General features: G+C 44.5%; 1 protein-coding gene across 5 annotated transcripts; it reads right to left on the reverse strand.

The window, feature by feature from the left end:
• Window positions 1–8069: 8069 nt before the first annotated feature.
• khdrbs1b (KH domain containing, RNA binding, signal transduction associated 1b) lies at window positions 8070–20573 on the reverse strand. Of its 5 annotated transcripts, none has more exons than XR_011179627.1 (11): window positions 20425–20573; window positions 18259–18380; window positions 16955–17071; window positions 16322–16468; window positions 13275–13411; window positions 11959–12199; window positions 11451–11518; window positions 11043–11101; window positions 10325–10507; window positions 9075–9120; window positions 8070–8918 (listed from the first exon to the last, which is right to left on the reverse strand). XR_011179627.1 is itself a non-coding variant. In XM_069175988.1 (9 exons), the coding sequence occupies exons 1-9, from the start codon at window positions 20516–20518 to the stop codon at window positions 10407–10409; spliced, it is 1086 nt and encodes a 361-aa protein (XP_069032089.1). In that variant the 5' UTR covers window positions 20519–20573; the 3' UTR covers window positions 9147–10406. The 5 variants fall into 5 exon arrangements, 1 of the variants encoding a protein (XP_069032089.1); XR_011179629.1 differs by having other exon boundaries at window positions 8070–8738; window positions 8842–9120; XR_011179628.1 differs by having other exon boundaries at window positions 8083–8137; window positions 8630–9120.
• Between the last annotated feature and the right edge of the window lie 6035 nt (window positions 20574–26608).

Raw genomic sequence — 26608 nt, forward strand, 5'->3', positions numbered from 1 at the left:
TATGGGAACCTTTGACCTCATTTGACCTGACTTTTGTCTGAGTTATATTCCTTTGTTATGCCCGTTTTTCATTAACGACAAAATAGCTAAGCCACCTATTTCACTTGTTTCTATCACCAAAGCTCTGGGCCGTGTTCAAAACAAGTTTCAGTTCCATTTCAGTGTCTGAATTGCCTGATGAAGGTCAAAGTATAAAACCTTTAAAAATCAAAGTGTGGAATAGCAAAGGTCTTGATATGAACTGTGACTCAAAGGTACAAACACGTTCTGTTAACTGTATTACTTCTCTCTTGTAAATTACTTTGTGCTTTGAGCACATTAGAAAAAGAAAAAAAACAACCAGCAGAGCTTCGAGGGCTGAGACAAGGGGAAGTAACTTCATTATGTTTGACTGAAATCAGATGTGACAAGGAAGCATGAGGACATGACAAGCCGGGCAGATCGCCGCACCGTTGATCGCCGCCGCCCCCCCCCCCCCCCCCCCCCCCTCCTTCCACTCCCTACCTGAGCTGTGTACATTAAAGAGAAGGCCGACTTCAGTGAAGATCAAGTCTTATTGATCTCTGCTTGCCACTCAGGGGACGTGAGAATTCGACATGTGAACACGCGGCTGTACGCGCTCGCACAAAGACGCGCAGTCTTGAATACCAATGGGATCCGCGAAAGGTCTGGCAGTCGTCAGCTCTCAGATCGCAAACTACACTAAAAGACGGCTGTGTTGCTCTTTAAATGTGATCCAGCAATTTGATAAATGTTATTTAGGAAACACGACAGGTATGACATTTTCTAGGAATATCCTCTCATGCGCTAAAGGCACTCCTCATTTTCTCTCCGTCTTTCCACACGAACCGATTTATGCACACGCCGAGCCTGCTCTCCTCCCTGGCTTTGTCTTTTCATTAGTAAACAACCCAGGATGTGCTTCCAGTCTCTTTCTTCACACAGACACACACACACACACACACACACACACACACACACACACACACACACACACACACACACACACAGGCTCGCTTGAGAGTATCCCATCTTCCACTGCAGCATTTCACAAGTATTCCATGGCAACCATTTCAAAAGTAAGATTCATCCACTTTATATAGCTGGCCTAGTTTGTCCTGCAGCTCCCGCTGAGCCCGGCCGTCCATGATGACGACTGGGCCCCCGCGCGCACTACACGGCACCGGAGAGACGGGGGACAAAATCCCAACGCAAACGCCAACATTTAGTCTTGAAAGTTTAGTGTTCTACTTAATAAAGCCTCGAAGAGACCTAAATAAAAGTGAGAGAGGACTATTTTGAATTTAAAGAACATTTGAGTGCTGAGGCTGCAGACACCCAAGGTGGCGCGTAAAGAAGTGGAGAGAGAACATGCGTGAAGTTGGCAATTTTTGGCCATGGCATTTACACCTGCTGTTAAAATACGTTCTCAATTCTGATACAGTTTGATCCCATCTCAATTGATGAATTAGCTCGGCTGGCTGACTTGTCAACAAACATGGTGCAACAAAGGTGAAGTGGAGCACTGCTGCTGCATGAGCTTTATTTGTTACCATCACAAAGCTAATGTTGCTGCTATTGTGATGGATATATGAACAGAGGTGGACACAACGGTACCACTCAGCCTTGCTACCAATCTTTCCCATTGGTCATTTGCAGCATTGCATTGAAAAGAAAATCCCTGTGGCCCAAATGGCAATTTCCCGACAGACTACCATTATAAAAGAAACATCTGTTACACCGTTGAAAGGACTCTTCTTAGGAAAAGAAGGTTAGGTTTTGTTCTATTATGAAGTTGTAATGCAGCACCTACAAAAGTGATTTTTGTGACATCATCACAATAAACAGTCTGTGGGCCGGATGGGAGGTTGTGGGCGGGGCCAGCAGGGGAAACGAATGAGCATGTGAGGTGGGCAACGCAACACTGAAGCTCGAAACTTCTTTGGCTCATGTGCAAGGCGAGAAATATTTATCCAAACAAGTGGGTGCCATCTTTGAGTTCAGTATCCAGTTCATCTTAATACATCCATGACTACCTGTAGCTTTAGTTAGTAAGAAGTGGAGTTGGGTTCAGCTGTCTGTGTTCCTCAGAATGTGTTCAGGCTTCATGGGTTACATTTCCACCGGACTGAAATCCAATCACAACGCAAGCCTGAAAACCAAATCGCTGGCTGATCCGATCGCATTCAGATCCGATCGCATTCAGATCCCCGTGGGTTCTGCTGAGCTTTTTCCCCGATCTAGATACGTTATCTAGAACGTATGTTAACACCAGCTGTAAATGAGGTCAAACGTATCTCGTAGCGATACTTTCTTGTGAGATAAAGATTTATCTCCCAAATGTCAGCTTCTCAGCAAAAGAACCCAGTTGTGTCTAAAGATTGTTCTCATGCGTTTTCCAGTTAACCCGATGGGTTTCTGAAAGTGGTGCTGAGCATAACAAGGATCATTTCACAATGCACAAGGCAACACTTTATCCTCCGGTTCATCCTGTAACTTGAAAACTAGAGGCACATAGTGTTCAATGAGTAGTGACAATAGTTTTTAGAAAAGGCTGAATCATTTTCTTAAACTTCTGGGCACTGTTATTTTTAGCAGAAGTTACTCGTACAGGAGTAACTTGGGTCTTTCTTGGGAACTATTTTCAGCTGCGCATTAATACACAGGTGAGATTGTGCGGTGAGCATGTGAGGGCCGATCAAGAAGTTACAAAACTGTTCCTGTTGTGTGCCAACAGAGTGCAGCGATGAGCACGGAGCAGCGGGAAGCGAGAACTTTCATCAACAAGCATTCCAAGTTCCACCACTTGATCCACGTGGAAACCTGCGTGACCACTGGTACGAGCAGATGTGCGATGTCACTTTGAACTTGAGCGGACGTTAAATTTTGCGTCAATCTCGGGAAATCTGCAACGGAGAGCCTTGAAATGCTTCAGGAAGCCCACGACAACAGAGACACGAGCCGGGCGGTGTTTTCAGCGACACTTGTGTTTTTAAGAGGGGCAGAAGGTCACTGTCCAAGACTGAAGGAGGTGCGTCAGATCAGCAGCGCAGCCAGGCGGGTTTCCTTTGAGGTTCACGGGGTGCATCATGAACTCCTCCCTCAGGGTCCAGCTGTCGACGCCGAGTTCTACTGTGACGTTCTGAGGAAGGAAATTCTGAAACACAATGTTTTCCTTTAGAAAGTGCCGCGCAAACAATGTTGGAAACGACCCGTTGTGATGTTTTCAGCATGAAAATGCTTCGGTTTCTCAGCCTCAACAACACGATCACTTGGCAGCTTGTGAATTCGTTCTGCTCCCCAAAAACTAAGATGCCAAAAATGTGTGTGTGCTCTCTGCTCAAGTCCAAGGTGACATAACAAATGCGCAAGAATCAGTGGTCACCAAAACGAGTAAGTCAGCTGCTGATCAAGCAACCAAACCTGGAACACACAACAAGAGTTCAGGTTTCTTTTTGCTCCGTCACATCGCAACAACAGCAGCCGTCTCAGAGCTTCATATGTGGGATTAATTACCCACGTTCATGGTAAAAAAAAAGAGTCAGATGCTGCAACCATGGGTGGCCAATTAATGTAACAACAAATGAATCCCTGGAGCACTGACGAAAACACTGCAAGTCCTTATTAACATTTACTGCATTTGTCAGCTGGATCACTTAATTGTCAGATCGGGTCTTTTTATAGTAGTTGACAGAAGTAGAGAATATCTCCATCTTTATTCTTTCTGTTGTTAAAACTTCCAAAAACCCGTCAGGCCACCGAGCTCCATTTTGCACCATCGCCGTGCATCCTGGGAGTTCTCCCTCCCACCTATACACCGTGTGAACACATGATCGCTTGTTATCGGAGTCATCCGCTCTACGCCTTCTACACAGGTCAGCCAGATTCCAGCCGTCTCCCGAGGAAGAGCGGCAGCTGATGTGCGTATCTGGAGGCATCGGCGTGCGATGTTCCTTTCCATGGTGTGAATCCGTCCGGAGATGTAATCCAGCCGTCCGCCGTTATCTACCCACAGCATCTCCACCTCTTCACACGCGCAGCATTTTAACACATCCCCTCCCCCTCCTTACCTCCTTCCCCTTCAATCAGACAAGTCTTCCTGTCTCTCGCCCCTCATTCGCTCTCTTCTTCTTCTTCTTCTTCTTCTTCTCCCACGTGTGAACGCTCCACGCCGGTCGACTGCAGAGAGGTGGGCGGAACTCAAGACTGCCGAGGAGCAGCCAAGAGGAAACATCACAGATGACTGATACACGACTCGCTCATATTCAAGTCTACTTTTTATTGATCATTGCACAGTAACATTTACTTTCTTTCCCAGCCTCGCGCCTCTGACAGCTCATCGATTCGCACAAAGGAGACGGCTTCCACACCATCGTTTATCCTTCATTGGATTATCGGAGACGCCGCGATCATTATTTTAGACATAATAGCACATAAAGACTGAAAAATGGTCTGTTTTGGATATGGCCCGTCGACACTTCATCTTAAATGATGGTTTCTATCCTAATATCTAATGTTCTATCCTCTAAGCTGCTGGCTTTTTCAATAAACTAAATGGAGCCTCTGACTTGGCTAATGCTGCCTCTGACCAGCGGATCGGCGCAGAGAAATTTGTTTTTAATATAGTAAAGTAGAGTTTTGACCTCCAAATGTAACTCGGCACCACAGGCGGCTGTAATACCATCAGGGATAATGGCAGAAAATGGCGTGGAGGGGAATCAAATCAACAAATGCGTTGATGGATAGATGTATAGATGGATAGATGGGGAGGGATGTTGGTAATGTCTGCCTTCACCCTCTGTCCCTTTCTCACATGGAGCTCTCCTCGCGGCTCCATCTCGCCTAATTACCATACTTGGATGTCCAACCGGCGAGAACAGGCCAGGCGGCGCTTAGCGAAGTGTTTCACATTTGCAGGCACGGCTACATGCGAGTGCATGCAAATGTGCCGCTGCATTAGCATTCGGTATCCGGCGCGCGTGCCTGGAACCCTGCGAGATAGCGATCCGAGCTCTCCGGGCGTCTCTAGCGCGAGACGGATTTCACGCGGCAATAAGGCGCCGACACAAAACACGACGCCGGCAGAATCCTAAAAACCAATAGAACACTTGGGACGCAGACGGCACACAACTCGTGAATCCAGCTTGCCTTGCAGAAAATCTGAAAAAAGTTCCTTTCCCGTCTAATTCAGGGGGTTAATATGAAATTAAAAGGAATTTCACAGCCTACTATAACAGGAGTGCTCATTTTATGGTAAATTAAGCTGGAACAATTACATTTATCGGGAGGTCTGTGGAAGCTGTGTGTAGAAGCATACAATCAAGTGAAGGCTTCAAGTGGGCGTCCTTAATGTTGGAAAATAATTACACGAGGATAATGTGTGGTAATTCAATATTGACAAGGAATAGTAGAAAATAGTCCACATGAAATGAGAAGAGTCTTTCTGGAGGCAGCTGAGCGTCTTCACTGACCAGCTGCAGTCTCACTTCCTGTCTGAGTGGGAGTCGGAGCCAGCTCCTCTCCTCCTCCTCCTCCTCCTCCTCCTCCTCCTCCTCCTCGCTCGCCTCTACATCAGCTGGCTCTTTTGGGGTTGACATGGCAGCAGGCCACCCCTCCCCCCTCCCCCCTCCACCACCACCACCATCCCCCTCCTGCCAGGGAGCAGCACCGCGGCCTCGGGCCACCCCGACAGCTCTGTCTCGAACCACTTCCTCCTCGCCGAGCTGCTGCTGCTGCTGCTGCTGCCACCGCGCACGGCTTCGACTGCACAGGAGACAAAAACCACAGCGGAGACGTCGGCATGAGGAGACACGTACAACACATGTTAATCGAGTCCCTGAGTCCCCCCCCTCCCCCCCCTCCCGCTTCCTGCTTCACAGCGATTTAGAGTTGACAGTTCGGCCAAAGTCTACTTCTTTTTTTCTTTCTTTTTTTTTTTTTTAAAGCACTGGCTGCAATAATTAAAGGTCATTTTCGTGCCAAGCAGCTCTGCTCTTCTACAGTAACTAAGCAACATTTTTGTTAAGTGAGACATAATTACTGGCAAGGCTGGTGATTTTGAATTAGTGCATTAAAAATTTGGAGTATTTTACAGCAGCTTCGAAGATACGAAGAAATGAGAACCGAGGCAGACGGATCTTTTAAGATTCAAGGTTTCTGTAAAGTCTGGACACGTCAGTGTTGCTTCATCAACAATAAAAATAGATGGTTTTAAATGGGCAGTATCCATGTTGAAGGTATTCTGCTCATGAGTGTGACCTTTCTGTCAAAACACTTCTCCAAAAAAAAAAAAAAAAAAGGCCTTAAATGCTTTGTTATCCCGCTTCCCTCGGCTGCACAGGCGGTGACAGTTTCTCAGTCTGACCAGCGAGCATTTCCTCTCCAGCCGTCACTTTCCCTTCTGCCCGCGAGGTGACGACGGGACGTCACCAGAAGGGCCTCCGTCCTCACGCCGGTTCCATTTCTGGAGTCGGCGGAGTCCTCGCGTCGCTGTTTTTTCCTCTGTCAGAGAGCCTTGAGCTACGAATCCTCATTAGTCACTTTCCCCGAGACCGCCCTGACACCGCCGCCGCTCTCTCCCCACGCTCACGCTCGCTGAAGGCCACACACCAATTCACAGGCATCGTCGGGAGCGAGGGGCGGCTTACAGGAGCCGGGCAATCATCGGAATCAACCAACCTTTGAAATGCTGTGAATAACAGGAACGTGCTGCAGCTGCATAACGTCCCAGCGGCTGAACGGCTCGCGGCCGTCCGCAGCACACTTTCCTACACAATTGGTCTTTGCGGGAAATGAGAGAAGCGAAAGGACACCGCTGGCTTTTTGAATGTTTTACACCATTACCTACAAACTGTGTGCGCTTTACATTACGGCTAAGAGATAGAAAGGTGTCAGCTCGGTGCTGCACGGTGGAGCTGAAAGGCCGAGTCGGTGGTTATTTGTGAAATACATTTGAATCATGACATTAAGGTCCGGTGTGAATCAATGGAAAGCTGAATTTCTGCTTTTTTTTTTTTCTTTTTTTTTTTAAAGATCTATTGTCGGTATCGGCACGAGGAGGATGAAGAGCATCAGAGACAAAAAATATCGGGAGGCTTTTCAGAAAATATGACAAACACTCATATAAAGCACAGAAGAAGGTTGAAGAGAGGGTTTTATGACACCGATGTTTGTTTGAAATGCTTGAAGGCTACCTGCCACTGGTCTCAGTATCCATGTTTCTCTTGTTATTTATTATACCGAGGCCATCTATTACTTGCATGCTTTTCTTCATACTTCTGGCGGAGGGGCACCAAAGTAGAAATACTATGTCTCCATAAAAAGTATATTTTATATTTTTTTTTTTAGGCACATTGTAACATTTTCTGTTTTAAACAGCGTTAACGTCTCATATGGGATGAAGGATCCGTCCCACTCTTGTTGCTGTAGTCACGTTTTTTTTCAAGTAAAAGACTTCATGTTGAAATACATTCATTTTAATGGATTGTTCTTTGGCTTGGTTTCAAAAGTGGTATATAAAATTGGGAATTTCAATGCTACCGACTATCAAATTTCTGGCATCGCGACATCCCCGCGGTGACTACTCCTTGGGTGGGACCAGTTGCCAGGCAACCAGCAGAGCCTCCAAAGAACTAAGAGGTTCCCGTTTACATGTTCGGAGGGTGAATGCTGATACTTCTCGACATGACCAGGCTAGCTTTTTTTTTTTTTTTTTTTTTTCCAATCTTTGTGCTAAGCTAAGCTAAATGACAGCGAGGAAAGACCGATACAAAAGGTAATAAAAAGGACAAAAAAAACTTGATGAAAACATAAATAAAGAAGCTGCATTTGTTTCCGGTAATGAATGGTACATTTCCTGCTTGTTTCAAGTCTACGCAGGCACAAATAAAAGGAGAGGACACCAACAGCCTGCGAGGTATAAATCTTCCAACACTTGCTGTGTGGACAGTGGCGATGAGGAAGATGTGGTTCGTGCATGTGTAGTTGGAGCATGTAGTTGATGGGCTAAAGCTCGTAAAAACCCAGCAGCGTGGTCCTTTAAAATGAAGACGGTGCAGCGGCGAACCAACCTGAGGCTGGCGCGGTGTCGCCTCAGCAGACTGTCAGTCTCCGGGCACTCAGTGACCGATAGCTGTGCCTGAGGGAAGGACAAAGCCCAAATCAATACCTTGTCTAAAAACACAGGGAGAAAGTTGAGACAAGAGATCATGCAATGTCTACAGGAAAAGATATGCTCATGCAACTCAAGCTTTCTTTTTTTTTTTTGAATAAACTCTGTACAGGCAGAAAACCTTTTCGATATTACAGTAAGCAACCTTTACACAGCAAATAAAAAAAGTAACAGCAGCTCAAATGTACAGAAGATATTGACATAGATTTGGCTTTGATCATTTTAGCAAGAGTTGCATTAACACTATCCTAATGTATTTTGTTAGTACACAGAACAGTTATTTTGGTACATAAAATCCACTACTGTATGATATTGGAAGTTACATTTTTCTTACTTTTGAGTCGATTCTTTTTTGTTGCCATGACTACAATAATATTTTAAGAAATTGTACGCATTTACCAGCAAGTTTATGTCAAAGGATAAACACACTACGAAATTAAACATTTAGGGTTAGGTTACCTTTACAGTGGAGTTCTCTAGGTTATAACCATCCTCTCCATTGCACTGCCATTACTCTGTACTAAAGTAGCCATCGCGCCAGCGTCATTCATGACAATGAAGCCTAGACCTGAATGGTGGTTTGAATTCAGTTAATTTTCAGATGCTACGAAAGCAATTCTCATTAACGATTACGACCACAGGTAAGAGGATTGAAAAAGTCTTATACATACCCAGGCATTCAATGCTTTAGAACTCTATACACATTAGGAAGCTATCCAGGTTATTTTAGAGGTCTTACCTCTGGGTCCTTTTTAAAAAGTATAGAAAGAGAGAGAAAGAATAAGTTGTGCTCTTTTGATAATCAATCAAGACAGCATTTAGTAGGGTTAAAGTCTTCAGACGTCAATACATTCATTTAGATTTAAAATGCGGTTTTGAATGAGAAACAAAGGAAAACACCTACATCTGACTGCTGAAGGTTGTTTAAAAAAGGCCATTTCAGAATTTTACTAGGACAGGAAACAAATAAAGCAAGTTAAGTTTCATAAAAAACAAACTAAGCTTTATTGACAAACTGCTGCAAAACATCTTTTGGACAGATTTAGTAACCTATTTAGGCAAGCTTACACATGTAGCATAATGCATTTTATGGAGAGGGTACAGATACTAGTGGCAGAATAAGTACAGTTAGGATGTTTTAAAATATGTACAAGAGTTCGGATTGAGCTGCAGGATCCCTTCTCTATAGAAAGAGAAGACCCATGTGGAGATTTTTGTCCCAATCCTTCTTTGTGTACTTTGTGCATGCAGTTTATATAGAATCAGATCACAAAATGAAGACCTGAACTGTTTTTTTAGCATAACAGGAGGCCGTGTGTGTCGGCCGGATTCTCATTAAAAAAACATTTTGTCTTCAGAGTCTTAAAATTTAATTTTTAACATGTGAAACAAAATGAGGATATGAGGACAGTCCATCTCAACAGTGTCTATTAGGGCTATATTTCAAAACTCTAAGTACAATGACAAATATTGCTGCCTATGTCTAAATGGACAACGTTTTAGAACTATTTAAAAACAAACCATAATCAAGAATGAATTGCACTGATTCCATTAACATTGATTTAGCCTTCACTTAAGTTAAGATTTGTTTTTTTGTTGGTTCTATATTACATAATTGAAAGTTTAAAAGGTCTTTTATTTTGGCTATATTAACAGAATTTTGAAATGTAGCCTAAATGGGAATCTGCAACTGACCCTCAACAGATTCTTTGTATTTAAAAAACAATTAAAATGGATTCCTTAGACAAGTGAATAATGAGCCACTAATTCCACTAGAAACGACTACTCCCAAACATTTAAGAAATTAACGATCAACAATGCAAAAAAAGCCAGAGGAGGGTAAAAAGGGTCAGAGAAAAAAATACAGCAAAACAAACAAAAACTAAAATGAAAAAGAACAAAGAAAAAAAAAAAAAGAAAAAAAAAAAAGGGGACGCCAACTTCTCCTCTCTGACCCATCTAAAAGCCGCTTTGGTTGGTTGGTTGGATGGGTGGTTGCTTGGTTAGGTGGTTGGTTGGTGCGACAAAGTAGGAGTGGGGGAGGGACTTTGCGGTCAAATCTCAAAAAACAGTTCCGATTTTCAGTTCCCAATTTGCTCTCTTATAAAGTCCGGCGTAGGAAAAGACCAAACCAAAGACAAAACGGAAAATTACTTTTGTTGGGCTTCTTAAAGCGAGAGCTGCCGTGGTAGACAGGTGGTTGTCAGGGCGACACTTTAAGGATGGCGAGTCTGCTTCAGTACTGTCGGTATGGGTGCTCCCGGTAGGGCGTCTTGGCACCTCGTGAGGGGGGAGGGGCCTTCCCTGTTCGCTGGGTGCCGTTCCAGTCATCCTGGCCTGGAAGAGGACGCAGAGACAATAAACAGAATATTAAACGAGGACTCAAACCACTTCATTCAAGCTGCCCTTTGGAGATTTCAGTTGTGTTTACATTCAGTGTTTCCTACCAAAAAAGACTTTATAAAACTTGTTGGGAAAAAAATTAAATGATTTACAAACAAAACAGGCATCCTGTTACAAACACGTTGCTCCACAGCGCTACGAGTGGGTCACAAACTCCACGACGCACCTTTAAAGTTACAGTATGGGGCTTTAAATTTCAAATCTGGTCGCCATTTTGGAGACAAAATACACTCATGTTGGGCGACCAACATTTTCAGACTTGAAAATGTCAGAGCAGTATATGTTTAAATCAACCAGTCATCAAATACAAACTCTTTCACCGCACCATGTGGAGAACTCCAGGACTTAAGGCATACTAACAAACACAAACATTTCAAACCAATAAATCAACAACATGCATATACATGTTTTTTTCTCACGTCTATTTTCAAAACAAGATAAATTAGGCCACCTTTGATCGCTTCCTTACCGTATGACTCGTATGACTCTGTGGTCTCTCCGTGTCCGTAGTCGTAATATTCTGGTTCTCTGGTGGTCAAAAACAGGGAGAGAAGAAGAAAAAAACCTTTTAATCTTTGAAAAACATCAAGTAGCTGCTGCTTGTAATGTCTGGGGAGACGGTAATTGACTTCGACGAGTAAGATCAAAGCTTGGCTCTCCAGCATGGAGCTTCTGAGTCCCGGCTGGTCCTCCTAAATAACACTGCCATCCAAACCATGAAACACAAGAGTGCTATCAACGCTGAGTTTGTGCAGAGTGGCTAAAAAGTATTTTTGCTGTTCTCAATTCCCATTTCAAGTGAAAACTAGCAACTAGGCGATGTGTGTACACTTTGTGAGGAACAGGTAAAAACCAAAGAGACGTCTGATTCACTCACGCCTGCGGCTGACTGTAATAGCTGTCGTATGAGTCGTAGGCCGTGTCTGTGTAGCTCTCATCGTAGCCCTGGAGAGGGAAGAAAACGGAGAAACACAGTGAGATATAAGGGGAGGCTTGTTCATGAATCATGAATGTCAAGATGTTCCCAAAGTACTACACTTGTACTAAAGCAGAGATGCTCCCCTTATGTCGAGCATCCAAAATCACTTATTCCTGTGATGACAGACGAGTGATTCAAAGCTAACAAAGTGCCCAGGACAGTCTTATTCAGAGGAGACGTGAGCTGGAGGAGTCAGATTTAACCTGAGAGATCACATCTGGGCAGAAAACTCATCTTCTGACTGTTTCAGTACACAATCCAAATTTGGTCTTTTTATTTCTTATATCTACTGTATTAAAATCAACATCCAACTACGTTTTCGTGTAATATAAATAAAAGTAAACATCCTGTAAAATAATGGTATGAAGATAAATTCAAACTCTTCTCCACTGGCAGGAGTACTTACATATTCCTCATAGCCCTCAGCAGCTCCACCGGAGGCGTGCTGGTGGGAGGGTGGGGGGGCCATCCTCTGCGGTGGTCCACCGGCTGGGGGTCGGGCGCGGGGTGCCACCGCTCCCCTGGCGGGCGCTGCAGGAGGTCCTCCTCTGCCTGACGGGACGCCCCTCACTGCGCCACCTCTGGCTGGGCCGCCTCGACTCACACCTCCCCTCACAGCAGCACCGCGAGGAGGCATCCCCCGACCCCTGGAGAACAGGAAAGTGAATGACACGGTCTCTCCTATGTGAAGCGATAGTTCCACATTGTGGGAAACATATATACTCGCTCTTGTGGTGTGACTTGATAGTTTCCTTGAAAAAGGAACCAAACATCTATACGTTCAATACTTGAGACTACGAGGTTGCCCCGCTAATTGTAGACTGGTCTTACAAAGATACCACAGGGAGGCTGTAGCTCAGTTGGTAGAGTGGGTTGCACACTAATAGGTAGGTTGGTGGTTCGATTCCAGCTCCTCCTGTCCACATGCCTAAGTGTCCTTGAGCAAGACGCTGAACCCTAAAAATTGCTCCCGATGGTGTACCATCGGTGTGTTGTAAGTCGCTTTGGATAAAAGCGTCAGCTAAATGAAATGTGATAACAGAATTATTTGCTGTTGGACGCCATGTGAAACTTCTTCATACGGTATATCATGGCATCCCAAGAAGAAAAATATCACTCGTATCTGTACTTGATAGATGAAGCTACAGTAGCTGGCCAGTTAGCTTAGCATCAAGACTAGAAAAAAGGGAAAACGGCAAACTCAGCTCTGTAGAAAAATCCACCGAACACTCACGAAGAAGCATGGGAGCATCAGACTAGCTGCTACCCCGGTTTCCTGTCTTTATGCTGAGCTGAGATAAGCAGCTGTTGGTTGTAGCCCCATATTTAACACAAGAAACATGATATCATTCTTCTCATTTCATGACAGCAAGATGGCAAAAAAAAAATATCTCAAAATATTACTTTCATTTTTTTATCAAGAAACTCAACATGAACTGACAATTTAGCAATGTGGAGATTTTAGTGTGAACAGCCGCTGGTTTATATTTCCTGATGTTCCTCCGGCTCAAAGTCTGAGTATTTCTCACACTAAGTTCACATTCCTTTAGAGTTTATGTACTCTGTTCCCTTCAGTATCTTCTGTCAATACACTGATGCAGTAGGTGAATAACAGTGTCTTTGTGTTTCTTCAGTGACTCAGCAGCTGTTATATGAGAAACTGTGTGTGTGTGTGTGTGTGTGTGTGTGTGTGTGTGTGTGTGTGCGTGCACGTGTCCTTACCTGTGTGCTCCAGCAGGGGGGACTCCGCGGCCCCTGACCGGCAGACCTCCTCGGCCTCGGGCTCCTCCATGATCTTGGCCTCCGTTCAGGTAGCTCATCTCCATGAACTGCTCTTGGCAGATATCATCCATCATATCCTACACGCACGCGCGCGCGCACACACACACACACACACACACACACACATACACACACACACACACACACAGGAAAAAAACAAAGAGAGGGTGAAACAACAGCATGTGTGGAAAGTGAAGGTGTAAACATAAAAAGAAAAGGAAGGTGGATGAAAAAGAGATAGAGTGGAAAAGGGAGTGATGAATAAAAAAAGTTAAACAATTACTGAGCTGCTCAAAACATGCCCCCCCCCCCCCCCCCCCCTAAATGGCTAACTGATCGAGTGGAAGAAAACGTCTCGGTGCCAGTGACTCAGTGTTAAAGAGAAGGGAGGCTTGTGGATGTGGGAGTTGGAAGGCATCCATCCACAATCTCTGCCTCCCCAACATGTAAATCACTCTCTGCACTTCTTGACGAGTCTGGTGTGACTGCATGAACGGTTACCTCACTTTTATCTGAAAAACAATAAGTTGGGGTGGATTAGTGAAGCTGCCTGTCTGAGCAGCACAAATCCCGCAACACAATCCGCGGCCTTTCTTCTGGGAGCAATCACAAGAGCTGCACTGTGACCCAATCAATTCTTTTTCATATATCAGCCTTCAGACTGGGATGGTGACAGAGCTCTAATGATGGCAGGAAAAAAAAAAAACCCAGAGAGAGCGTCTACTAGGATATGCAGTGTAGACGTCAGCTTTCAATTTATCTGCAGCAAAAGCACGCAAGTCATTTGACTGATTACTAATTCATCTGAAGAGAGGAGCGGTGCGGATGAAGCTGCATTTAACAAGCAAGGGAGGACTTCACCCATCAAGGTGTTCGGATTAATTAAGGATCTGTAGACGTTACAATCTATAGAGGACAGAGAAATACAAGAATGTGCAAATCCTTTACACAGCAGGAAGGCTCTGCTTTTACATTTACACGAGTAGATGTGCAGCTATGCAGACATAAAAAAAGGACGAGGAAGAACAAGAGAGTCAATGGAACACTTGAGCACAAGTACAGACAAAAATCTCACCAGCAAATTACATTCAGTCATTTTTTTTCAGACCCGGAGTCATGAATTAAAATATGGTCCCGGTCCAGATGAAGGCCGTCACGGCTGACGGATTGCGGCCTTAAACTGTGACGACAGGTTCTGCAGCGGAAGCTCTTTACATAACGCAGCAGCACCAACATCGCAACTGGTTCATCAGCCCATTCATCTCACCTCTGATCCAAATTATTCTTTCTTCTATAGCACCCTGCACGCTAATTAAAAAAAAATGTAAGACCCCTCACAAACCCTTGGGCCTATTGGCCTGCTTTGGCATGTGCCATTGTTAGAGCACTATGAACTTCAGCTGGGCTTGACAGCAGACTGGGTTTGGCGCACGCTCAAGAATCTCTCAGCATAAAGCCAATAAAGCAGACATAGGCTACGCGGAGTGAATAAGCCCACATATCTGTCTAGCAGCTGTACATCTCCAGGCTGATTCTCCTCACTGCCTGGAGAGAGAGGCTCAGGTAAAGATGCAGTGACGGGCAGAACATGTAGGCAAGCCACATGAACACGCAGAGAAAACCACCAAATTTCTCCTCTTCAGCTGATTGCTCTACGTGCCTGGACTGTTGCTGTGGATGCGTTTGCTCCAGGAAAATACCCACTCAATCTCCTGTAGCTGTCCTCCCAAAGCTTTGTCTAACTCAGACGCTGCGACTCTCTTCACCTTTGTGAAAGGCACACCCTCAGTCAGTTACCCAAGAAAACTTTCAGCACGCTTTCTCAAACTTTGTTCACCCGGCAACTCACTTTTAGACCCAAAGATTCTCCCAACGCAGGCAAGTACAGATGTAAAAATATTGGCTGAATGTGTGTGTGGCAGGGTGTAATGCTGTATTTTTAAGAGCTGCTAAAGGTTTACATCAAAAATGTATTTCAAACTTATTTCAAAATCAAACCTAACAAGAAAATAAAGTGCTGCATACCCGGCATCCCTGACCGCCACTGGTCTCCAGAAGGGAAAATGACTGTGAGCATGTGGCTTTTGTTTCAGAGCGAAATTTATGACAAGTTGATTTTTTTTTTTTTTTAATGGAAATTCAACAAAACTATTTTGATATTAAATTAATATGGTCATTTTTCATGTAGAAACACCAAACATGGTATTTGTCTTGTACGATGGTGAATAAGTCATTTCAGTCGACAACACAAGTGCTTTTAACATATCTACATGTAAATGGTAAATGGTCTGTACTTGTATAGCGCTTTATCACCTTTCGGTCTCAAAGCACTTTAAAATGTTTTTTTTTCCATTCACCCACTAATGAGACAGATCACCGTGCAAGGTGCTGCCATCAGGAGCACATTCACACACTGATGGTACACCATCAGGAGCAACTTAGGGTTCAGTGTCTTGCTCAAGGACACTTAGGCATGTGGGCAGGAGGAGCTGGGGATCGAACCACCGACCTTCTGATTAGTGTTCAACCCACTCTACCGACTGAGCCACAACCTCCCTTGTGCTTTATGTAATTATAACAGGCACTTATCACATCACGTGACTGATATTTTATAGACAAAACTATCATTGAGAAAGAATAGGCAAATGAATCAGTGACGAGAACCGTTATTTGCAGCCCAAGTTCCATTTCTTGGGCCAATCTGTTATTTTTTTTTTTTTTTTTAAATGTGCTGTTACAAATACACAAGTTCAAAATCCCCTTGCTTTACTCACGTTTATATTTTTTGAAATACTACAGCTTTGTTGTTCTGGCTGAGTCGTCTTTAGACATCACTTCAGCCTCTGTTAACATGCGAGTGTTGATCCTTGCTGCTGATATTTTACAGGCTAAAAGATGAACTTAATCAACAGATTGATTAAAGAAGGAAATGATGAAGTCCACACAGACATTTTAACAGACATCCAAAACAGTAACTGTACACTCACTGGAAACAGGAACTTCTTGACCTCCTCCATGGCGTGTGCCATGCGCAGGTAAGCCTCGGGCACGGGGGCAAACACCTCGATGAACACGTGCAGCTCCATTGACAAGTGGGCGTACTTGGGCTCGCCGCCTTTCCTCAGCCCCTCCTCCTGAAACAAGGGCAACATCGCAGGAGTGTCAGCGAGTCAGAGGGAGCGCACAGCGAACTCAGAAATTAAATGAATTATGCAAGAAGTAAATCGCATTTCCTTTCCCCTCAAGAGGGCATCAGGCATAGGTGCGGTATTCTCTTGCTTTATAAAGCTGAATAATTACATCAAACTGGTGGATAACAGGTTTAGCTGGCTATCCTGATGATTCCTGGACCAGATGTGCAGTGTGTCGATGCCCTTGGCTTTATGTTAACGTTCACCCGAGCTATCCTGCAAGTTGACGCCATCTGGGCTCGCTGCCTGCCTTCCCTCTCAAGTTATGGCCAGATGTGTTATGGCTTTAGGTACCCTTCTCGCAGGTGTGTAGCAGCAGGTCTGTGTGTGTGTGTGTGTGTGTGTGTGTGTGTGTGTGTGTGTGTGTGTGTGTGTGTGTGTGTGTGTGTGTGTGTGTGTGTGTGTGTGTGTGCGCGCGCGTGCAAGTACCTTGGATTTGTCTCTCATGGATCCTTTGCCCAGCACAGAGATCTTGGCTCCGGTCTCTTCCTGCAGACGTTTGATTGTATTGCCCTGAGGTCCCAAAATCTTCCCCACGAAATTGAACTAACAGCAAAACAAAGCAGAACAAAATTAGCCTGACAACCAAAGCAGAGGCGAGCTTAATACCACGAGAGTGAAGGAGCAATCACTATCAGGGGTCCCGTTGCACACGCCTTAAGTAGTAGATTTACCAGACACAGTCGATATGAGCCCTCGAGGGTTGTAATACTGTCAGTTACTGTTCTCTATAATCATCCGTGCGCTGAGCCAGAACCGACTTGAGATAAAAAATCTGCGATCTGTACCTCCCTAATCTGTGAACAAAGTATTTACCGTGTATATGATGTATCCCACAATCAGCTGTCACTGCCAAACACATTTAGCAAAAAAGCAGCCTCAAAGGAGGCAGTCCCTCCCAGAGATGGAAAAGTAGCTTCTGCAATCTGAAACATTGATCATCTCCGTCATTCCCCGACACAGACGTCTGAGGTACCAACTAAAACCAAGTCTGGGAGCTCAGACTGTCCCCCCCCCCCCCCCCCCCCCCCCCCCCCCCCCACCCCCATCCCCAGACCACTGCATCCTACATCCTGCTGATCCGGGGCTCAACACGGGGGCGAATCTACACCTCTTATTCTCTTAAGGATAAAATCTTAAAGCAGCTCGGCCTGTCAACTGTTTTAAAAGTCAGAAAGAAAACTGGACACATAATGTTACGCAACAGGCCTTAGACAGTCATCCTATAAACTTTGGTGACTCACACTTATGCAAATATATTTAACAGCATGCAAATTAAGCATCATGGAGCTGGCGAGGTGTTCTTTGAGTTTTACAGGACAGATTACAGCCTCGCACGTCTCCTCCATCTTAAGCCCTCGTCCAAGAATCAATGCAGCCGTGGGTCTGAGCCAGATAGAGATCGAGCCGATATGGATGAATGCACCTGAGGTGACGTGATGAAGCGAAGGAGAGCTTCACACTCCTCACTGAAATTACGAGCTGTCCTACCCATAGTGATATTAACATTTTTGATCCTTTTAGTGGGATCCTACAACATGCCAGTATTGGCCGTAATTATACTATGGAGCTTAAAGATCAGGGTTAAGAGGAGTAATTTGAGACTCCCAAGTCACTCCGCGGCTTTCTGTAATTGAAGCGCAGCTGCTGGTTAAATTAAATTAAGGGGGTGGAAAAAAAAAAGAAAAAAAAAAAGAGGACAGAAGGAAGAAAGAGGGACAAAGAAAGCTCACCTTTGGGTACTGTTTGACAGGTATGAGCACTCGTTCCTTAAGTTTGATGTTCTTTGTTGTGAAAAGGTCCAGGTACGTCTCTGCCTCCTTTTTAGTCTCGCCTTTCTGGATTCTATCGACTTCTACAAGAGGAGAGGCATCGTTTCAGGAGAAGTGTTCACGCAAACAAGCAGGAGTCAAAGTGGCAAAAACACATCACAGTTATGAGGAGGATTTGGAGACACGCAAGAAAGCTCTCATTTTAACATTTAAAACCACAGAGAGGGTTCAAACTTTGGCTGAGCTAACAGTTGTTTTTTTTTTGGTTACATCTGGTTTCAACTGCATTTAAAGAAAGAAAATCCGAACCATATAAAAAAAACCTGAAATTTGAATGTCAATGAAACAACATTTATTTGCATTCTAGACAACTAGAAAAGAAGTTCCGCTTGTCAGACTAATTTGATCTGTTTTTAACAGAGACATCCTTTAATCTTTTAAGATGCAAATCACTAAATCAACATTAACTGAAAGCCAAATAATTGTGGTTTGAGACGAGTAAATACAACATGATGAAAGGGCATTTGTGATGCGTTTTATTTAGCACCTTTTTATGATTTTGAACAGAGCTGAATGAGTTTACTAATCCTTCATAAGACAACAGTTTTGGCTCATCAATGAATGGTTTAGGACATTTCTTGAGCAAAATGCCAAAGACTCTCTAGTTGCAGCTTTTTCAACGTGAGGATTTGTTGATTTTCTTTGCTTTACATCATCATAAACTGACAATCTTCTAGGTTTTGAGCTGCTGCTCTGACAAAACAAGACATCCGTCATCGTGCTCTGTGGAACTTATGGGTACTTTTTCCCTGTTTGAAATGACAAAGTAATCGATTTATTGAGCTATTCCTGCAGCCTCTGTCACAGCGGCGAGTCCCCCAGCACCCACCGGCACCACTGCAGCACTTCATCTCAAACCACCTCCTCGCACCTGGCCATGACAACCCCTGAGTCTCTCGATGTGCAAACATGTCAGCTCCACCACAGTGTACCAGCGGCAGATCGGAGGGGAAGCCTCACTGGATATTTCACAGCAGATGCAGACCCACTTTGTCCTACCAGATAGACCACACTGGGAATTTAGACACAATTTTGCACATCCTGTTAGACAAAAGCCGCCAACTTCTTTATCACCTGGGCCTAACCTGAGATACCTGAGCAGCAAATATGAACCAGCCTGCAGGAGGTTGCCAACCACTGGGCGAACACATGGGCACCAGCAGTTCACTCAATAGCTGCCTTATAACGCAGTTATCATTTTCTGTCATATCACTGTCACGGAAAGACAAGAGCTATTCAGTGATACTTTCTTCATCTTTCAGCATCACTACGTTATTTTACTGGAGAAGCCTTTTCTCTTTGAAATGAAGCCAGTGCTGTACATCTTAAAAATACATCCAGAAAAATACTAGTCGGATGAAGCATAGTTTCGGGGGGTAGCGGGCAACCAGAGAGACGTGACTACAACCGCGGGTTGTCTTTTATTCTGTCCTCTCGCCAGCGCAGCTGCAGGACGCGACTGCAGCGTCTTGCTCAAGGACACTTCAGCAGAGGCCGACAGGCAGACACCGGGACGTCAAGGTCTCCGTCACCGCTGCTAGGCCGGCCGCCTTCTCGGCTTCAAAGTGGCGAGGTGACCGGTGTCTCGGCTACCGGTGCACATTTCTGGGCTGCTGCGCAACGGAGCTGTGAAGATGCTGAATTCAACAGGGACTCGACGGAGACAAAAAAAAACACAAACGACGGTTTGTCCGGAAACAGTCATGAGCTTTCAAGTTTAAACCCGGCACGGCACGGGCGCCGACGGGACCGACGATAACAAAGACGACACGAGGGGGGGAAGCCGAAAATATTCAGAAGATGCAAAAGTGCCTCACTCTGCCCTGTTATAGCAGCTTGAAGATGTTTATAGTCTACATGTGCAAGTTGTTCACTTGCATTTAATTTAACGCACGTACACAAACACACATTTTCATTTTTTTTTCCAGCTATGAAAGCACTTGGTGTTTGTGTTGCGGTTCGCGGGGCAGTCCGGGGTCCTGTCCGCAAACACATGGGGGTTATTTCAGAAACGCGTAAACCGCACAGCGAACGACACAATTAAAACACCATTTAACAGGACTTTACCTGCGTTTAAAAGTTTCATGGCGTGTGTGAACGACGAGTCCAGGCTGTCCTTCTCCGCCAGAAGCTCGGGGAGGTATTTCTCGTCGTTCTCCATTTTGTTGAGTTTTGAAGAGGGGGTTCAGTTTCGGTGCAATACAAAAAAAAAAAAAAAAAAAAAAAAAAAAAAAAAAAGCGTGAAAATAAACCCAAGAATGTAAGAAAAAAAAAAAAAAAAAAAAAAAGTAGTCCGGTTATGTAACTACGGAGTGCCGCGTATCCTCTGTGCAGACGGCGCTTTGCATGTGGCTACCGGGCGTTTTCTGCGACGGACTGGTCCGCTACTTTGCGTCGGTGTGGCTTCCCAACCGGCTGGTACCCTCCTCTCAGCAGCGCAGGCTGGTTGGAAATGGGAGAACAAAAGCGGTGAGAGTGGAAGAAGCACTGATCCGACTCAAGCCAACGGAAGTGAGCTCAGAGGGACGTCGCTCTCCGGTCTGACGCCGCCTCCTGCGCGCTGTGAGGCCGCGCGTCGCCTCCAGCAGCGACAATCCCTCCGTCAGATTTTCAGCAATGATAAAGGGTGTGCCCGCTGTGGAGAGAGGTGCTGGTACAATAACTGTCCAGCCCAACGCACAAAGGCTTGAAGTCCCTTTTTTTTTTTTTTTTTTTTTTTTTTTTTTTAACTCGGAGGAAAACTCATACTGGAATTTATACGTGGCGATATTCCTGTTTAAAGTTTTTTTTTTTAATCAGAGCCAGAGGTGCTCAAAACGATTAATGACCATATTTGGTCATATGATGTCATGTCATATCACACTAGGGATTAAACCTGGATTACTGTTATGAAGACAAACTGGAAGGGGATGTAAATGAATTAACTTTTGTAGATCTTATGCTGTATCGATAGCTGGTGTGAAAGAAAATAGAATATAGTTTAACAGAATTAAAGTCAACCATGGTCAAATCTCCTAAATATAACTATCTATTGGATTGTTATGCACTGCCGTATGAGACCTTTTCACATCAGCTCTATATTAAGTGGTTTGAATGGGATAATGATAGATGATGAAACACCCTCAGTGTTTAATTAGTCCGTGTAATTTTAGTTAAAAACGGGTGCCCTGAAGATGTGTCGCTTTCATTTGAGGCTCTCTACTGCCCCTTAGTGGCAATGCTGACCATTACCAAAGGGCTGAAAGTGGGTCCATCAGCAGAAGCCCTGTCTTCGTGTCCGTTTTCCCCTCCACCGTTTATTGATTCAAAACACTTTTGCGTAAGTGAAAAGCACAGTGAGCAAAAATATCTGGAAGAGAGCTCTCGAGGATTGATGTCTCCGACTCAAAACGGTGGTAATGAACCTGCCGTGCTATTCAGGCGGGACACGCGGGGTCAGAGGTTAGAGCCGACCTATGCATACAAAGCAAGAGCAGAGCATTTACTGTATATCGGGTCTTCAAGCATATAGAGGAGCGTGCGTTACCCACAGGCGGATGCTCTTTGAACAAACAGCAACAAAAACTGCAGGTCATTTGTCAGTCCGCCGTCGGAGTGAAAACTATTACGATCGACCGCAGGTGTGCCCAGCCATGCATCTGCTCAAAACAAATGAAGGCAAAAATTGTCTGCAATAAACACTTATGAGAGGCCGAAGACCCACTCTAACTATCAGAGCTCAGTTTGATCTATCTCTGACCATTAGGGTTATTAGTGTTGGGGGTTGCAAGGTTGTCCTGACTCCTCTTGTCATTGACAGAATGGATAGCCTGTGAGCTGAATTTCAATTGGCTCATAAAAGGAAGAGTTACTTCTCTTGGCAGGTGGAGGAGTTCCAATCCGCTAGCTTGCGCTCTTGCCTTCTGCTTGTGTGGACTTCCCCTGTCCCCTAACATACAGGGCCACAGTCTGGGGTAAACAGGGGCAGATGGTTGGAGGTAAACAATGGGGTTAGGCTTATATAAACCACCACTATTCCAGATAATTGCAGCTGACCATTTCTCACGCAGGATCCAAAAAAATGGCGAGGATTCGGTGTCGTCCCCCCCCCCCTGAGTTTTATCCTTGATCGGGCAGAGGAGTCTGCAAAACAGCATTTGGAGCATCATGGGAGTCTGAAACTCCACTAAAAGTCAAACTAATGAAATTCTTAGCAGCTCTTTATGGCAGGGTTCACTGCCATTTTTATAAAGTGCAGAATAACAGGACTTAGAGTCTCCAGCCTCTGCGAAGCTGTACTTAGGAACAGCTGTGCTTTGAGCTTAATGCAACTGAATGCTAACATGCTAATGTTTACCTTAATAACCATCTAAGTCTGACTTTAGTTCATCCTGAGGAGGACACGAATGTGTGAATCAACCGTCGTACCTACCTGCATACAATAGTTCAGACATCCAACTCAAAACCAGGAATGTCAACCAAGTGGTGTCCCCAGAGGAAAAGTCCGGTAATCACCAGCGTCATTGGGATACATCATCTTGAAACCAGTACAGTGGTCAAGCCAGTCGATCTTAATGTTTTTTACAGTCATTAGAACTCATCCTCTGCTGATCATGAGTGTCTGTACCAATGTCGTGCCAATCCCTCCAATAGTTGTTGAGACATCTTACTCAAAACCACAAACGTCAACCTGATGGTGGTACAAGAGGAAAGGTCGGGGGATCACCACAGTAGTGAGGATTCATCCTCTGAGAATCACGAATATGGACGAGGGGTCCAGTGGACACTTGTGAGGAGTAACTTCAGCAGCAGGCACTTCACAGTGGCTGTGAAGTGCCTGCTGCTGAAGTGGTGTGCACTGTGTTCACTGCCCCAGAAAAGGAAATAAAGGCCCGGTTCATGCAACATCTTCTCGTCACTGCGCAGTTGCCCTGGACTGTAAAAGCTAATTACCAAACACACACACACACACACACACACACACACACATACACACACACTGAAGGGTGCAGGTCCTCTTGTGCCCTGACTGTCAACAGCAGCTTAGACCCAGACGCGATGAGTCTGAGGTACAATATACTGTGTTGAAACCAATTAGTTGTTCAGTCTTGTTGCTGGTTGCTCCGACACATTCACAATCATCGCTGCTTAGCATTGTCGTCTACACGTGGTTCGCTTCATCCTTGTCAATACGACATTTTTGTAATCCTCTGTAATGTAACAGTGTTAACAATGATACTGATTGCATGGTCCGATGCACCAAACACATCTATTTCAATCTTTGGAATAATGTCATAAATGTGTGACGACAAGTTTACAATTGGCTTGACCTCATGTTTACTACCGTGGCCTGCCCAACAAAGGTCCAGAGGATTCATCCTCAACAGACCAGGATATTATTATACATTTCTTGACAGTTCCTTCAATCACCGTGTCCTCATACCAAAACAATGAAATAAGTCTATTTCCGATTACCCCCAAAATGAAAATTTTTGGTGCCTTCCATGGCACCAACACGTCCTCATCCCGAAGAGCCAACACCCAAAACGATGTTCAGCTGTTGGAGAGTACCGGCGACGGGCGTATCGGACCGGCATTGTCAAGGTAATTATAATAAACTCATGATTAATGTTGTGAACTGGTTGCAGTTTGGTTAGTTTTAGGCACCAAAGCTACTTGCTGTGTTATGCTTTGGAAGAGATCACAGTTTGGATGCAAATCTGTACATTTGTTATGCAAGTTACATTTTGTACGTGACGAAAGTTATATTACGCTATGTGTGTGTGATATAAGTTGCGTTACATTACGGAAGTTAACTTTCGTACGCAATTTAAAATGAGTATAATTTCAATGGAAACGAACAGACGTCTCCGAGGTGAAAGTCCTGCGTTTGAAACATCCAACCACCCCCACCTCTCTATGCAGGTCGGGGGTTGTTGATATATTTCAGTCTGGACCAAAGCAGTGGACTGGCCGAATTCCTGGAGCCATGATGCTTGCGTGGCTAAAAAACCTCTCATACTATGCTCAAATAATTTTGATCTGGTCAGGCATCTGACATAAAAACAATTGGCTAAATGATATCATGGTGGAAATTATCCAATTAGAGGAGATACTACAATTTGAAATGAAAAGAATTCATCCATCCAGTATTTCCTCAGTCAACCACAGTACACAGGAAACGGAGATAAAATCAAAGCAGTGGCAGGGAAAAATAGAAGCAGAATAGGAGTTTGTGAGTTTAAATCTTACCGCCGACACTGTTAGCGGAGGCTTTTCCTGTTCTTGGGAGGTTTTGGCAAGAAAGCAAGCAAGAGAGCGAGAAAGATGGCTGAGTTCAGTCTGAGGGTCACGCTCAGTTTAGCATCACTACAAGGCCAGGGAAACCTTTTTTTCCCCATGAAAGCTTTCAGAGCTGTCACACCTGCTTAGGTCTGTAACACCACCCCACTCCCCCCTCTAACCAACCCCTTCCCCGCTCCCTGTCCCTCCCCCACCACCAACCCATCACAGGAAAACAAGCTCTCTTCAACCCATTCACCAGACTTTCTCTATGTCCCTGTCATTTACATGCGGTGATTATTTGGTTTATGGTCTCCAGGGAGGCATCTGCATCCAGAGGTACCGAGATAACAACAAAGCCATTGAATTCATACACATTTTCATAGGCTGGTTTTGAATTTTGATGAATATCTTGTGTTTGATACAAATGCCTGCCTCTATGTGGAACATTATCTCCTGGACTTTTATGAGAATTGCTCCAGTACATGGAGTCAGGAGTTTGAGGAAAAGCCATTAGCAGTACTTGCATATTCTGCCGGTATTGCAAAAACAGGAAAAAAAAAATTGGCAAAGACTCAGAATTCAAAACACTTGAATGTACCCTATGTTAACAAACCAGAGGTCAAATCACAGCCTATTTTGCTTCAATAAATAAGAAATGTGACATTTCAACTTGTGATATTTCTAACACAGCTAAGAAGAACTGGGGGAATAACCCATTCTTCCTGTTACAAAAACTGAAATACTTTATTTTAGTGTAAAAACAAAAACAGTGGGAAGACTTCATGTTCGACTAATTATACTCCTGTTACAGTCATTCTGTGCTTTCTGTGGAAACTGGTCTGCACCACAGGCCAGTCAATCAAACAGACACGCCCCCAAACATAGTGTGGCCATATTGAGGCCTAATATGTAATTAATAGAGATTATTTTTAGAAGGACTACCAAAAAACTAATAAGAAGGAATGACTTTAGTGAATGACACCATTTTGAAAAAAATGTATTCACTTTGTATTTCATGAGAGAATTTGAATTGGAGTCTATGGAGCAAGAATGTTTTTAGAGCCGGCCCCTAGTGGCCCTCGGTGGTATTGCAGTTGAAGGCACTACTGCATAAGCGTCACTTTTCAGACCCTCAAGCTACGTCCACATTTATATACAGTCTATGGTCAGTTCATGGTGTTCTGCCTCCTGGTGTCAGAGATTAATGCAGCTTTAAGTACTTTAAGTACACCAGATACAGTGGTGTGCTGGGGACACAACTCTTGGTGCATACTGGTTACATCATTTGCTACTACTACAACCTGCCAAACACTTGGAAATTTTGTATCTTTGAGGAGTGATGTGTGCGCAACTGGTCTGGTTTGTTTTTTTAAAAAAATAAGTAGGCCACTCTGCAGCCCAGGAGGCAGAGGACTCTGATAATCCACATCCGGGTTTTCATTCGGTATTTTCATCAATGTTCTGACTCCCCTGTGAGTGTGATTATCATTGTTGTGTGTATGTGTGTGCGTGCAAAGGGAGGCTTTAGAACATGCTTTAGACTCAAGGGGCTTTCCCTCCCTCCTTCACACTTTGATGTAAGTGCTCCACACTCTCTTGCTGAAGATATACCTACAGTATTGATTTATGGTACCCAGCCACCTTCATCGGACCCTAATGAAAAGCCAATAAGGTGTTTACAGACATATATATCTTCACATAATGCCCTGTGGCTCGTTAAGTTTTTATATCCAGTGTTACCTCTGGGAGATCGCTCAGGAAACAGTTTGCATTCGGCGCCGGTTCTGTGTCATCAGTAAGCAAACAGTAAAGTGGCTGGGGGAGATATTCCGGCTCTCAGGCAGGGCTGCTGTGCCAAACTTAGACCGAGTGAAGATTTCACCGTTGGAGACGAACTATAACTGTCAGTATGAAGGAATTTACTGGTCTCCATCTCCTTATAGGAACAGTTTCCTGCCATTAACAATGAAGTGGGTCATTGCAGTGC

The sequence above is a fragment of the Embiotoca jacksoni genome, unplaced genomic scaffold, assembly GCF_022577435.1.
Source record: "Embiotoca jacksoni isolate LCO1_2020_lvr unplaced genomic scaffold, fEmbJac1.0.p SCAF_7, whole genome shotgun sequence".
NCBI lineage: Eukaryota > Metazoa > Chordata > Actinopteri > Embiotocidae > Embiotoca > Embiotoca jacksoni.